This window comes from Rhinoraja longicauda, chromosome 18 (assembly GCF_053455715.1).
Source record: "Rhinoraja longicauda isolate Sanriku21f chromosome 18, sRhiLon1.1, whole genome shotgun sequence".
NCBI classification, from domain to species: Eukaryota; Metazoa; Chordata; class Chondrichthyes; order Rajiformes; family Arhynchobatidae; genus Rhinoraja; species Rhinoraja longicauda.
Window position 1 is genome coordinate 6236612 of NC_135970.1, and position 12519 is coordinate 6249130.

At 47.1% G+C, this 12519-nt stretch overlaps 1 protein-coding gene across 2 annotated transcripts in view; it reads left to right on the top strand.

Moving 5' to 3' along the window:
* The window catches only part of fnbp4 (formin binding protein 4), a 34852-nt gene that overhangs the window by 17684 nt on the left and 4649 nt on the right, over positions 1 to 12519 (top strand). The window contains exons 8-15 of one of the 2 annotated variants that reach the window (XM_078415010.1): positions 4896 to 5124; positions 5767 to 5888; positions 6368 to 6472; positions 7472 to 7605; positions 8544 to 8695; positions 9660 to 9982; positions 10494 to 10650; positions 11743 to 11978. In XM_078415010.1, coding sequence (XP_078271136.1) covers positions 4896 to 5124; positions 5767 to 5888; positions 6368 to 6472; positions 7472 to 7605; positions 8544 to 8695; positions 9660 to 9982; positions 10494 to 10650; positions 11743 to 11978 — 1458 coding nt within the window. The remainder of the gene's footprint in view (positions 1 to 4895; positions 5125 to 5766; positions 5889 to 6367; positions 6473 to 7471; positions 7606 to 8543; positions 8696 to 9659; positions 9983 to 10493; positions 10651 to 11742; positions 11979 to 12519) is intronic. The other variant, XM_078415011.1, reaches the window with a different exon arrangement.

Here is a 12519-nt window from a genome sequence, read left to right on the forward strand (position 1 = left end):
CCTGCGAGAGAGAAAACGGGGAATTATAGACCAGTTAGCCTGACATCGGTGGTGGGGAAGATGCTGGAGTCAATTATTAAAGAAGTAATAACGGCGCATTTGGATAGCGGTAAAAGGATTGGTCCAAGTCGGCATGGATTTATGAAGGGGAAATCCTGCTTGACTAATCTGGAGTTTTTTGAGGACATGACAAGTAAAATGGATGAAGGAGAGCCAGTGGATGTAGTGTATCTAGACTTTTAGAAAGCCTTTGATAAGGTGCCAACACGGGAGGTTGGTGAGCAAAATTAGAGCACATGGTATTGGGGGTAGGGTAATGACATGGATAGAGAATTGGTTGGCAGACAGGAAGCAAAGAGTAGGAATAAAAGGGTCCTTTTCAGAATGGCAGGCAGTGGAGAGCCGCAAAGCTCGGTGCTGGGGTCGCAACTATTTACAATATATATTAATGATTTGGATGATGGAATTAGAAGTAACACTAGCACGTTTACGGATGACACAAAACTGGGTGGCAGTGTGAACTGCGAAGAGGGTGTTAGTAGGTTGCAGGGTGACTTGGACAGGTTGAGTGAGTGGGCAGATGCCGTATAATGTAGATAAATGTGAGGTTATCCACTTTGGTGGCAAAAATAAGGAGATAGATTATTATCTCTGGTGTCAGATTAGGTAAAGGGGAAGTGCAATGAGACCTTGGTGTCCTTGTACAACAGCCACTGAAAGTAAGCATGTACAGCAGGCAGTGAAGAAAGCTACTGGCATGTTGGCCTTCATAACGAGAGGATTTGAGTCCAGGAGCAAAGAAGTCCTTCTGCAGTTGTATAGGGTGTTGGTGAGCCCACATCTGGAGTATTGTGTGCAGTTTTGGTCTCCTAATTTGAGGAAGGACGTCCTTGCTATTGAGGCAGTGCAGCGTAGGTTCACGAGATTGATCCCTGGGATGGAGGGACTGTCATACGAGGAAAGATTGGAAAGACTAGGCTTGTATTCACTGGAGTTTAGAAGGATGAGAGGGGATCTTATGGGGACGTATAAAATTATAAAAGGACTAGACAAGCAAGATGCAGGAAAAATGTTCCCAATGTTGGGGGAATCCAGAACCAGGGGCCACAGTCTAAGAATAAAGGGGAGGCCATTTAAAACAGGTGAGAAGAAACTGTTTCACCCAGAGAGTTGTGAATTTGTGGAATTCTCTGTCACAGAAGGCAGTGGAGGCCAATTCACTGGATGAATTTAAAAGAGAGTTAGACAGAGCTCTCGTGGGCTTGTGGAATCAAGGGATATGGGGAGAAGGCAGGCGCAGGTTACTGATTGTAGATGATCATCCATGATCACAATGAATGGCGGTGCTGGCTCGAAGGGCCAAATGGTCTCCTCCTGCACCTATTTTCTATGTTTTTATGCCTCCATTCTAAATGTATGTCCTTTTAGTCTTCACGCTGTGTCCTGTGGTCCTCGACTCTTCCACTACTGGGAACCACCTCTTCCCATCCAGTTTAACTACGCCTTTCATTATTTGGTAGATTTCAATGAGTTCTTTCCCCCCCCCCCCCCCATCCTTTAAAGCTTCAGGGAGTACAGACCTAGAGCCATCAAACTCTCCTCAATTTCATAATTTCCCTCGCCAAACATTTGAATTTTGTTCAAATGAGAGCTAAATACAACATCGTGTAGGAAAATAACTGCAGATGCTGGTACAAATCGAAGGTATCACAAAATGTGAAGTAACTCAGCAGGCCTAGCAGCATCTCTGGAGAGAAGGAATGGGTGATGTTTCTGGTCGAGACCCTTCAGACTAATGTCGGGGGGGGGGCAGGACAAAGGAAGGATATAGGTGGAGACAGGAAGACTGGGAGAACTGGGAAGGGGGAGGGAAGAGAGAGACAGAGGCACTATCTAAAGTTGGGGAAGTCAATGTTCATACCGCTGGGCTGTAAGCTGCCCAAGCGAAATATGAGGTGCTGTTCCTTCAACTTGCGGTGGGCCTCACTATGACACTGGAGGAGTCCTATGACAGAAAGGTCAAACTGGGAGTGGGAGTTGAAGTGCTCAACTACCGGGAGATCAGGTTGGTTAAGGCGGACTGAGCGAAGGTATTGAGCGAAACGATCGCCGATCCTGCGTTTGATCTCGCCGATGTAGAGAAGTTGACATCTGGAACAGCGGATACAATAGATGAGGTTGGAGGAGGTGCAAGTGAACCTCTGTCTCACCTGGAAAGACTGTTTGGGTCCTTGGTTGGAGTCTAGGGGGGAGATAAAGGGATAGGTGTTGCATCTCCTGCGGTTGCAATGGAAAGTACCTGGGAGGGGGTGGTTTGGGTGGGAAGGAACGAGTGGACCAGGGAGCTATGGAAGGAACGGTCTCTGTGGAAAGCAGAAAGGGGAGGAGATGGGAAGATGTGGCCAGTAGTGGGATCCCGTTGCAGGTGACGGAAATGTTGGAGGATAATTTGTTGGATATGCTGGCTGATGGGGTGGAAGGTGAGAACGAGGGGGGTTCTGTCCTTGTTACGAATGGGGGGAGGGGGAACAAGAGCAGAGCTGCGGGATATAGAGGAGGCCCTAGTGAGAGCCTCATCTATAATGGAAGAGGGGAAGCCCCGTTTCCTAAAGAATGAGGACATCTCTGATGCCCTAGTGTGAAACACCTCATCCTGCGCGCAGATGCGGCGTAGACGGAGGAATTGGGAGTAGGGGATAGACTTTTTGCAGGAGACAGGGTGGGAAGAAGTGTAGTCCAGACAGCTGTGGGAGTCAGTGGGTTTGTAGTAGATGTCGGTCACTTGTCTGTCTCCTGTGATGGAGATGGTGAGATCCAGAAACAGTAGGGAGATGTCGGAGATGGTCCAAGTATATTTTAAGAGCAGGATGGAAATTAGTGTTGAAATGTATGAAGTCAGTGAGTTCTGCATGGGTACAAGAGGTAGCACCAATGCAGTCGTCAATGTAGCGGAGGTAGAGTTCGGGGATGGGGCCGGTGTACGTCTGGAACAGGGATTGTTCGACGTACCCGACAAAGAGGCAGGCATAGCTAGGGCCCATGCGAGTGCCCATAGCTACGCCTCTGGTTTGGAGGAAGTTGGAGGAGTCAAAGCAGAAGTTGTTGAGGGTAAGAACCAGCTCTGCTAGGCGGAGGAGAGTGTTAGTAGATGGAGATTGGCTGGTTCTACGGTCGAGGAAGAAACCGAAGGCTTCAAGACCATCCTTGTGGGGGATGGAAGTGTAGAGTGACTGAACATCCATGGTAAAGATGAGGGAGTGGGGGCCTGGAAACCGGAAGTTATCGAGGAGATGGAGAGCTTGTGAGATGTGTTGGACATAGGTGGGGAGGAATTTGACATGGGGATAAGATGGAGTCTAGGTAAGTGGAAATTAATTCTGTGGGACAGGAACAGGCAGAAACAATGGGTCTGCCAGGACAGTTCTGTTTATGGATTTTAGGGAGAAGGTAAAATCGGGCCGTGTGGGGCTGGGGAACGATAAGGTTGGAGGCATTAGAGGGCTGGAATAGGTGAGATCAGTGATAATGTTGGTGATTAAGGTCTGGTGCTCGTCGGTGGGGTCATGGTCCAAGGATAAATAGGAGGAGGTGTCTGAGAGTTGTCGTCTGGCCTCGGTCCGGTAGAGGTCAGCACGCCAGACTACCACAGCACCTCTTGTCAGCCGGCTTGATGACTACGTCGGGGTTGTTGCAGAGTGAGTGGAGGGCTGTACGTTCAGGAAGGGAGAGGTTAGAGTGAGTCAGAGGAGTGGAGAATTTGCGGTGGTTAATGCCACGCCGGCAGGTGGATACTACATAAATACTACATTGTGGCGGAAGGAACTGCAGATGCTGGTTTACACTTAAGGTAGACACAAAATGCTGGAGTAACTCTGCGGGTCAGGCAGCATCTCTGGAGAGAAGAAATAGGTGATGTTTCATGTTGAGACCCTTCTTCAGACTCAGGGGAGAGAGAAACTGGAGGTATGAAGAACAAAAGAATGAAAGGTATGAAAAGAACAAAGCAAGGCCAGCAAGGATGATATGGGAAAGGTGGCGCCCACAATGGTCCATTGTTGGCTGTGGAAGTGATAATAACTAGGGAGTGCAAACAGTGAAACTAGTAGGATGACTAGGGTGGATGAGGGACGGAGTGAGAGAATGCAAGGGTTATTTAAAATGAGAGAAATCAGTATTCATAATGCTGGATTGTAGGCTGCCCATGGGAAATATGAGGTGCGGTTCCTCCAATTTTCATGGGGCCTCACTCTGACAGTGGAGGAGACCCAGGATAGAAAGGTCAGTATGGGAATGAGATGGGGAGTTAAAGTGTTTGGCAAGTGGGAAATTGTGTAAGCCAAGGCATACTGAGCATAGGTGTTCAGCGACATGATCGCTCGGTGTGCGCTTGGTCTTGCTGATTGTGGAATTATGCGTTCAAAATACATTGTGGATTGTACATCGGAGGAATACATCGTGGTGTTTCTTTGAAGTTTTCAATCATGCCATGAGAATGATAGGTTTGAGAAAGGTGACTGATTTAAGCAAATTGGTTACGAAGAAGGGTTGATTTAAAAACACAAGTATGCAGGTTGAGTTGCCGTGGTGGTCACAGAGGACATTTGTCAGCCATTTAGTGGGAAATTCACATGTTCCATGGTGAAAATCGGCACACAGCAAACATTTTGGGCACCCATTCCTTCTCTCCACAGATGCTGCCTGTCCTGCTGAGTTATTCCAGCATTTTGTGTCTATCTTTGGTTTAAACCAGCATCTGCAGTTCCTTCATGCACATACGGACGAGATTCATTTTGACAAGGACAGTACCGCATCCAACAAAGGAAAGTGTTTGTCTGTTGTGTCTGTTTGTGTTTAATACAGCATTTTCATCAATGTTACCATGCTGGTCTTCACAGGCAGAGCTCCGAGCACTGGAGGAGGGCGACGCCAGTGGGTCGAGTCCACGGTCTGATTGCAGCCAGGTTATGGTGCAGGATGGGCAGGTGTCCGAGAGCAGTAAGCATGTCCACAGGAAGGGGAAGTGGCAGGCACTTGCTCGCACCTTCAGTCCTGAATCTGCTGGTCGTGATTTAAACAACCTGGAACAGGACACTGCCCCAGAGGAAGTGCATTCTACAGAACCTGGTAGGTTGTCAGGAACATTTTATCTCTAGGCTTTAGTTCTGACCAAGTTACTGGTTGTTAACTTCTAAGTAGTTGACTTTTTCGGGAGTGCTTTCGTACCTGGTTACCCTCCGGGAGTGTTTATTTTTTTACGCGGAAGTGTTTGCTGTGAAGGATTAGAACTGAACTAGACTTGCTGTTGCAACTGTGGCCAGCTTCTGTGGTCTATTTCCTATTTAGTCTTGGTACAATGTTATATTCAGAATCTGTGATCTTAATGTCTTGAGAGGTCGCAAGACTCTTTGAAAAGAAAACATATTTCATTCGTGGTGTGTGAAACTGACTACTAAACACTCGTGGAGAGGGACTGTACGAGCACATTTCCCATGGCGTTATTTTGAATATAGTCAAAATGAGTTTGTCAAATATTCCTGTGCCGGTTTTTATGGTTACAGTGAGACTCATAACTGCTAAGTAAAAATAATTTCCATTCTCCCCAGAGACTCCCAGCCTTGTTTCACATTGTCCCTGCAGCCAACGGATTACAAAGGAACTGCCGTGTGGTAAATTGACACACGCAACTTGCAACAATTCCCTCTATTTAATTGCATGGCGGGAAATTTCAGGATTCTTAACTATTTTCTCTGCCTTTGATCCCTGTAGCTCCTGAGAAGCCAAACGACGATTCTGAAGAAGATGACGTGGACCTTGAAGAGTCTGCAGAAAAAGCAGCGGCTCCACCAAAACCACCTCCAGAGGAAAAGGATGATGAATGTGAACTGAAGGTGGGAAGGCTGCAGTACAGGCTGGGCTCATGTTGCTCTCTGGTGTTTAACATGCACAGTAATGTTGTCTGGAACAGTGCATGTGTGCTGATATTTGTGGAGATGTGCAGATGAAGTGCTGATTGGTTTCTGGGGAAAGACGGATCATGGGTTGGAACAGGGGGTTGAGATGGATTCATCTTGGAGGGTATGGGAAGAGTGCAAATGTGGTGTGGGAGTAGTCTTGGGTGGGAAATGGCCAGGGAGCAATCTTGTGTGTTTGTTCCAGTGGTCTCCAGAGGATAAGGTCTAAAGGGGGTTGCCCTTTGGCTGGGGCAATTGACTGGGGCCTTTTCCTGCAGCGTTTTGGGCAGTTTACGGGAGATTATGCCTTGAACTGGTGGTAGGCTTAGGTTGGGGGGATGATTTCAGGATGTCGAAACTCATCCTGGCAAGTGGTGGTTGTGGTCATGTTAATATTGATTCCAGATTTTTGTCAGTTTCAGATTGCTGAACTGGCAAACACTCTTTCCAGTAAACTGGAATTCCTGGGAATTAGCAGACAGTCTATCTCCAACTTTCACTTCCTGCTGCTCCAGATCGAGGTTTGACACTGACTCATTTGTTCCACCTAGAGTTCCTTGTGTTTGAGGATGAATAGTTTTCAGAGAGGGGATTTCTAATTTTGAAGCTAAAATGTTATAATTATCAGTGAGATTCTCCTTTATACCACTGTACCACTTCTGCCCTTGCCACCGGAAGAACACAGTGCTGCACAGTTGTAGCAACTTGCATTCAATCTCGACCTTGGGTTGTCCCTTGTGGAGTTGCCAATGGCAGGGTTGTTTCCCTCGCATCCCCCAGTTTCCACTTCCACCCCAGACCTGCCGATTGGTAGATTAATTGGCCACTGTAAATTGTCTCGTGCGTGGCACGATCATTGGCGGGGGAGTTGATGGGCATGTGAGAGAATAGGTTACAGAGGATGAGACTGATGAATGCTCCGAGAGCCAGCATGGACTCTGGGCTAAATGGCAGTAAGAATATCTGTGAAGGAGGGAGAGTAGAAATAACAGTGAATATAAAAGCTGCCTCTACATCCTATATCCACCAGCAGTGCTAACTGGGGTCTTTGCAGCTGTTAAACGGTGGTGCATCCTGCCCACCCACCAGTCTCCTCATGCTCTAGCATTTGTCGGGTGAGATCTCATCCTTGCCTTGTCCTTCATATCAGACAATGAGCCTGTCTGCCCTTGCCTGATCGTCCCCTGTTGTCAACCAGCACCAGATTTAAGAGTGGACATTCTTGCCTTGTCACACTGTTCCTGAAACTGTTCCCCTGCCCTGCTTCCCTGACTTCACTTGTAGATAAAATAGATAACAGATCCAATATATGCTGGCTGATCTTGACGGCTCCAACAAAATCTATGCCATGGTTCCTCCACCGTAGCACTGCTTGGCCCTGGGTCCCCGCGAGCTGATAGAACATCTCTCCTGAGCTTTACATACCCGCGGGAGATTTATTTGTAATCTTTTTTTCTGCACCTGATCCTGTTCTGTAGTAGTTCTAGTGTTCTATTCTAATCGTTCATCTTGGGTTTCAGACTCGAATATCAGACTGGCGAGAAGGAGCACTGAATGGCCAATATCTCAAACGTAAACTGCAGGAAGCTGATTTACAGATTAAACACTATGAATCTAATGCATCCCCAAAAGGCTGGTCCTGCCATTGGGACAGGTATGCACTCTTCTACTTTTTCACCTTTCACCTTTGACACGTGACAACTGAACTGTGACCCCCCGCCCCCAAACCCCCCCACCCTCCCCATCTCCACTTGACGACGTGGCAACAATAGTTGCAGACTGCCAGCTTTCTAAACTACTAATTTGGTAGCACACTCGCATGCGTGCAAATCCCAAAAGCAAAAGCAATCATTGGACCAGCCTAAAATGTCACCCACAAAATTTTGGCAATTTCTCTTGCTGAGGGTTTGAGTATTGGAGTTGAACAGATAGACTGCTCATATAATTTTGTTGAGGAAGGGAGTAACGATAATGGGGAAAGGGGCGGGAGAGAGAGTGCGCATGCAAGAAATGTCTGCGCTTTGCTGGAAATTTCTGGGATGGAATTCCTGAACCGACCACGCAACAAAGAGGGAAGGTGCCTCCTGCAGCTGATGCGAAAGAAGACCAAGATTATTGCCGGAAGCACAGGTCAGAATTATTTTCTTTTCTCTTTTTTTACTGTTTACTGCATCTGTAAAACATGTAACTTTTTTTAAATACATATAAAAATTACTGTTTTATTTTTCAGCTTGAAGAATATTTTTGCACTAATTCCTTATTTGCTTCTAGAGTAAAAGGGATGTCTGAGTTACCCATCAGACGCCCCCAGTGCCACCATTACTAGGCATCCATTTCCTCTCTTCAAAATCAACAATAATTGGGCTGAAATTAGTAACCGTTTCTTTTTAAGTGGCTGATATTTTTTTAATCAAATCTAAAACAAAATTGAATCACGAGGTTTCCTGTCCAACCTCTGCCGTCCTAGATCTCTAGGAGCAGGAGGTGCCAAACCTCCTGTTGGCAAAAAACAACTCATCATTTTTTCACCTTTGGCAGGGACTCCATACTGTTGCCTCCAATACTAAGTGTGTCCTTTCTGTCACGCCGTAGGGAGCACCGGCGCTATTTCTATCTCAATGAACAGACGGGCCAATCGCAGTGGGAGTTCCCAGACGTGGACGAGGAGGAGGAGGCAGCCGACAGTACTTCGAGGCTGACTGTTGGCAAAAACATGCTCAGCGCTTCAGTGGGCGAGAGTGGAGGTATGACAAGGCACCCTGCAAGCTAATGGGTTGGTTCTCCGTGGGTTTAGATTTAGAGATACAGCGCAGAAACAGGCCCTTCGGCCCACCGGGTCCGCGCCGCCCAGCGATCCCCGCACACTAACACTATCCTACACCCACTAGGGACAATTTTTACATTTGCCCAGCCAATTAATCTACATACCTGTACGTCTTTGGAGTGTGGGAGGAAACCGAAGATCTCGGAGAAAACCCACACAGGTCACGGGGAGAACGTACAAACTCCGTACAGACAGCGCTCGTAGTCAGGATCGAACCTGAGTCTCTGGCGCTGGATTCGCTGTAAGGCAGAAACTCCACTGCTGCGCCACCGTGCCGCCCCAAACTGCCCAGCGATAGCCACATGCCATCTACCACATAGGTTCTTTGAGCAAAGAACAAAGTGCTGGAGCAACTCAGTGGGTCAGGCTGCATTTGTAGAGGGAATGGCCAGTCGACGTTTCCGGTTGGGACCCTTCTTCAGACTGGGTTCCTTGTTTATCAGAGTGGAAGGGCTGAGTGTTACTCTTGTGGGTTGGCCTCAGTCAGTCTGCTGGAAAGATCACGTGAAGAGATGGGAAGGGTGTGTTTATTCTTAAGTTGTTGGTTGAGGTCCACTCTTGAAGAGTGACTGCTGTGCAAATTCAGTGGTTTGGCAGAAGAAGTGCCCTGGGAGGATATATGACTGCTACAGGGTATAGCATGTGATATTGAGGGAATGGAAATCATGGGAGAAGATGGATGCCTTAAGGGAGCTTGGATAGATGGGCTTTTCTGCTGCTTAGCAGGGATTTAGAGATACTGCGTACACACATGCTTGCTGAGCAGAGGAGACTGCTGAGGAAACTCTGCAGTCAGCTCACCTATGTAGTAATTTGGGTTGTTTGTTTCTCTCACTCCTGCGTTCCATCTGTTGATAACACTTTATTTATTCTGCTTAAATCAGATCCTACACATGCAGAATTATCTCCGGGTCAAGTTTCTGCAGGAATTGCTGCCCAGCCACCCCCACCCCCTCTTCCTCCTCAACCCCCCCTTCCCTTGGATCTCCCACCCCCACCCCCACCTCCACCTTCCTCCCCTCCACCTCCACCCCCACCCCCTCCTCCTCCTCCTCCTCCCCCTCCAAGTGATGACGGTGACATCCAAGAAGTGGAGATGGAAGTGGAGAGCAAAGAGCCGCCAGCACCAGGAACAGAAGATGATTGTTTGGAAAGACCCCTTCTCTCCATCGTAGCAGTTACCACAGTCCAGCCTCCAGCAGTAAAGGTAGTGAGATTGTAGGGAATGCATGGTTTTAAACATCAGCCCCATCCCTTTCTTTCCTTCCCCCCAGCCCCCCATTCTCCCCAAAGTTTTCTAATATCTGGTCCCTCAGAGGAGAATTGCCTAATCTTGTAAATAAGGTGAACTGAGTTGGGTTAAGTGGAAAGGCATCTGTTATCTGTACATTATATCTTCTGCAGACTTACAACGCAGTCAGTGAACTGTCCTGTGTGTAGGCCATGTGAAAGCAAAGAGTTACAACTCTGCTTGTGCTGTCCTTTATTTAATCAAGTAAGGGTCTCTCAGACCTTCTTTACCGGGGTAAACGGACTGTTGTAATACAGCAGATTGGAACCTATATTACATTTGACTATGACCTGCTCCGCACATAATCCCCTCAGCATCTAGGGCACCATTAATGCAGTCAGGTTTCGCAGCTCCCACCCTCAACTGATTGTAAAATCCAGGCATGGTCTCGGGGATACTTCTAAACATGGAGCTGGTTGTATTTCAGAGTAATTCTGCTTCAAGCACTCCTTCAAATCCACCAGCCCCAGGTCAGGCGAAACCTGGCAAGCGGAAAGCAGCAGTGCTGACTGCCCCGGCGATGCCACGGAACATCACCATTGGAAGCAACCCTGTGCTCTACAGTCAGTCAGCCATGCTCGCAGGTAAAAGCGGGGGCGTGTTGACACTGCGTTCTTGAGTTGCATTGTTGTAGGAAGCATGTGCTGAGAATCAGAGTATGGTGCAATGGTATTGAACATGCTTATGCTTTGGGAAGCTATGAAAGATGGAGCCAGCAGATGTTGATTTGCATTTTCCCTATTTAAATCGGATGTGTAAATGGGAAGGGTTCAGCTGAGAAATTAGTCAGTACTGTTAGACAAATCCATCTGTGGATTCTGCAGCCAGGCTTTTACTCTGCTATGAAGCTCCATGCTCATTTTCTTCATGGTTATCGTGATCTGTGAGTGTTGCAGCATTACTTTATTGTGAACAATGTAGAAATTGGCAAGAGTCGTTGGAGTTGTGCCAAGTTTCCTTCTGTGGGAGTAGAGGCATTGATATGCTTTCTTGACCATGGCGTTGATGTGATTTGACCAATATAAATTATTGACATTTTGGGCCAGGAACTTCAAGCTCTCAACCATCTCCACTTCTGCATCTTGAATGCTGAAATCCATGACTAGCTCAGTTGTATTGCTGACATTGAGGGTCAGGTTATCTTGACTAAGTTCTCTATCTCTTTGCTGTACTCTGTCTCACCATTGTTTGAGATCCAGTCCACTACAGTGGTGTCATCTGCCCCCTTGTTAGTGGGGTTGAGGCTGAATTTTGCACCACAATTATGAGCGTGCAGGGAATATAGTAAGGGGCTAAGAACTCATTCTTGTGGGTTACTGGTGTTCAAAATTACCATGGAAGCTGTTTTGTTACTGATTGTGATCCAAGGTTCGGGTATTCATGTATGCACTTGCATTGGGGGATATTGACTTCATGGTCTCGGAAATTGGAGATGAGTTTGATTAAAGATGTAATGTGTTTAAGAAGCGTGTGCTTTTGATCATGGACTTGCATACACTGTTTTTCACCCAGGCTGTGGTTGCTTCTGGTGCACATCTCATATTAAACAATGGTGTTGACATTTGAGTGGCCCTAGTTATGTCTGCTCATTTTCTTCATGGTTATCAAGTTGATCTGTGGATGTTGCAGCATTATTGCTTTATTGTGAACAATGTTTTGTTTTGGTTGAGATGCAGGTCCACAGATGCTGGCCACCATGATGTCTGTTCCACAATTGCACCAGCCCGTGCCTGCCCCGCGACCTCTTCTCCTGCCCAGACCGACCCACCTAGTGCAGATACCACGCCCTATTCCACCACATCAGATACCAGCCGCGCCAGCTATTCTGCAGCCTCCACAAGTGCCAGAGGTGCTCCCAGCTCCCCCAGTGGCTCAAGCAACCGAGAAGAGCAAGAAGGTGAAAAAAGACAAGGTAAGCTTCGGCTTATTTTTCCATGTATCATGCCGAGTAAGAACTTACTCATGTGGGGAGGCAGGTTTTGTTTCCATGTGGCTGAAATTGGTCCTGCACAGAGAATATTGCCCTAAAACCTGCAGCCATCATTGACAAACTACTTCTGAATTTTCAAATGCTGTCTGGATATTTTGAAGACAGTTGTCGTAGATTTTAAACTCTGTTGATTTCTATGTCATGGGGTTATTTCCCTGTGCCAAGCAAGTGGAGCCCTTATTTGAGCAGTATTGCTGCATCAAACTGCATCATTTTGCTGCTTCAAACTGCATCATTTTGCTCCATCAAACTGTCTGGCATAAAATTTCTACAGCAACAATCTCTGGAATTAGGTCATGTGAATTGTTCCCCGTTCTGCAGGCAAATTGAAACTGACCCTGTCTCATCAAGCCACTTTCCCAGGATGTTTCCAAATCCTGTCCTTCTAAGTACAATATCAGCATTGGAAAAAAACACCTTTGTACAGTAATACTATTATGAGATACAGTTGAATTGGGAGGTT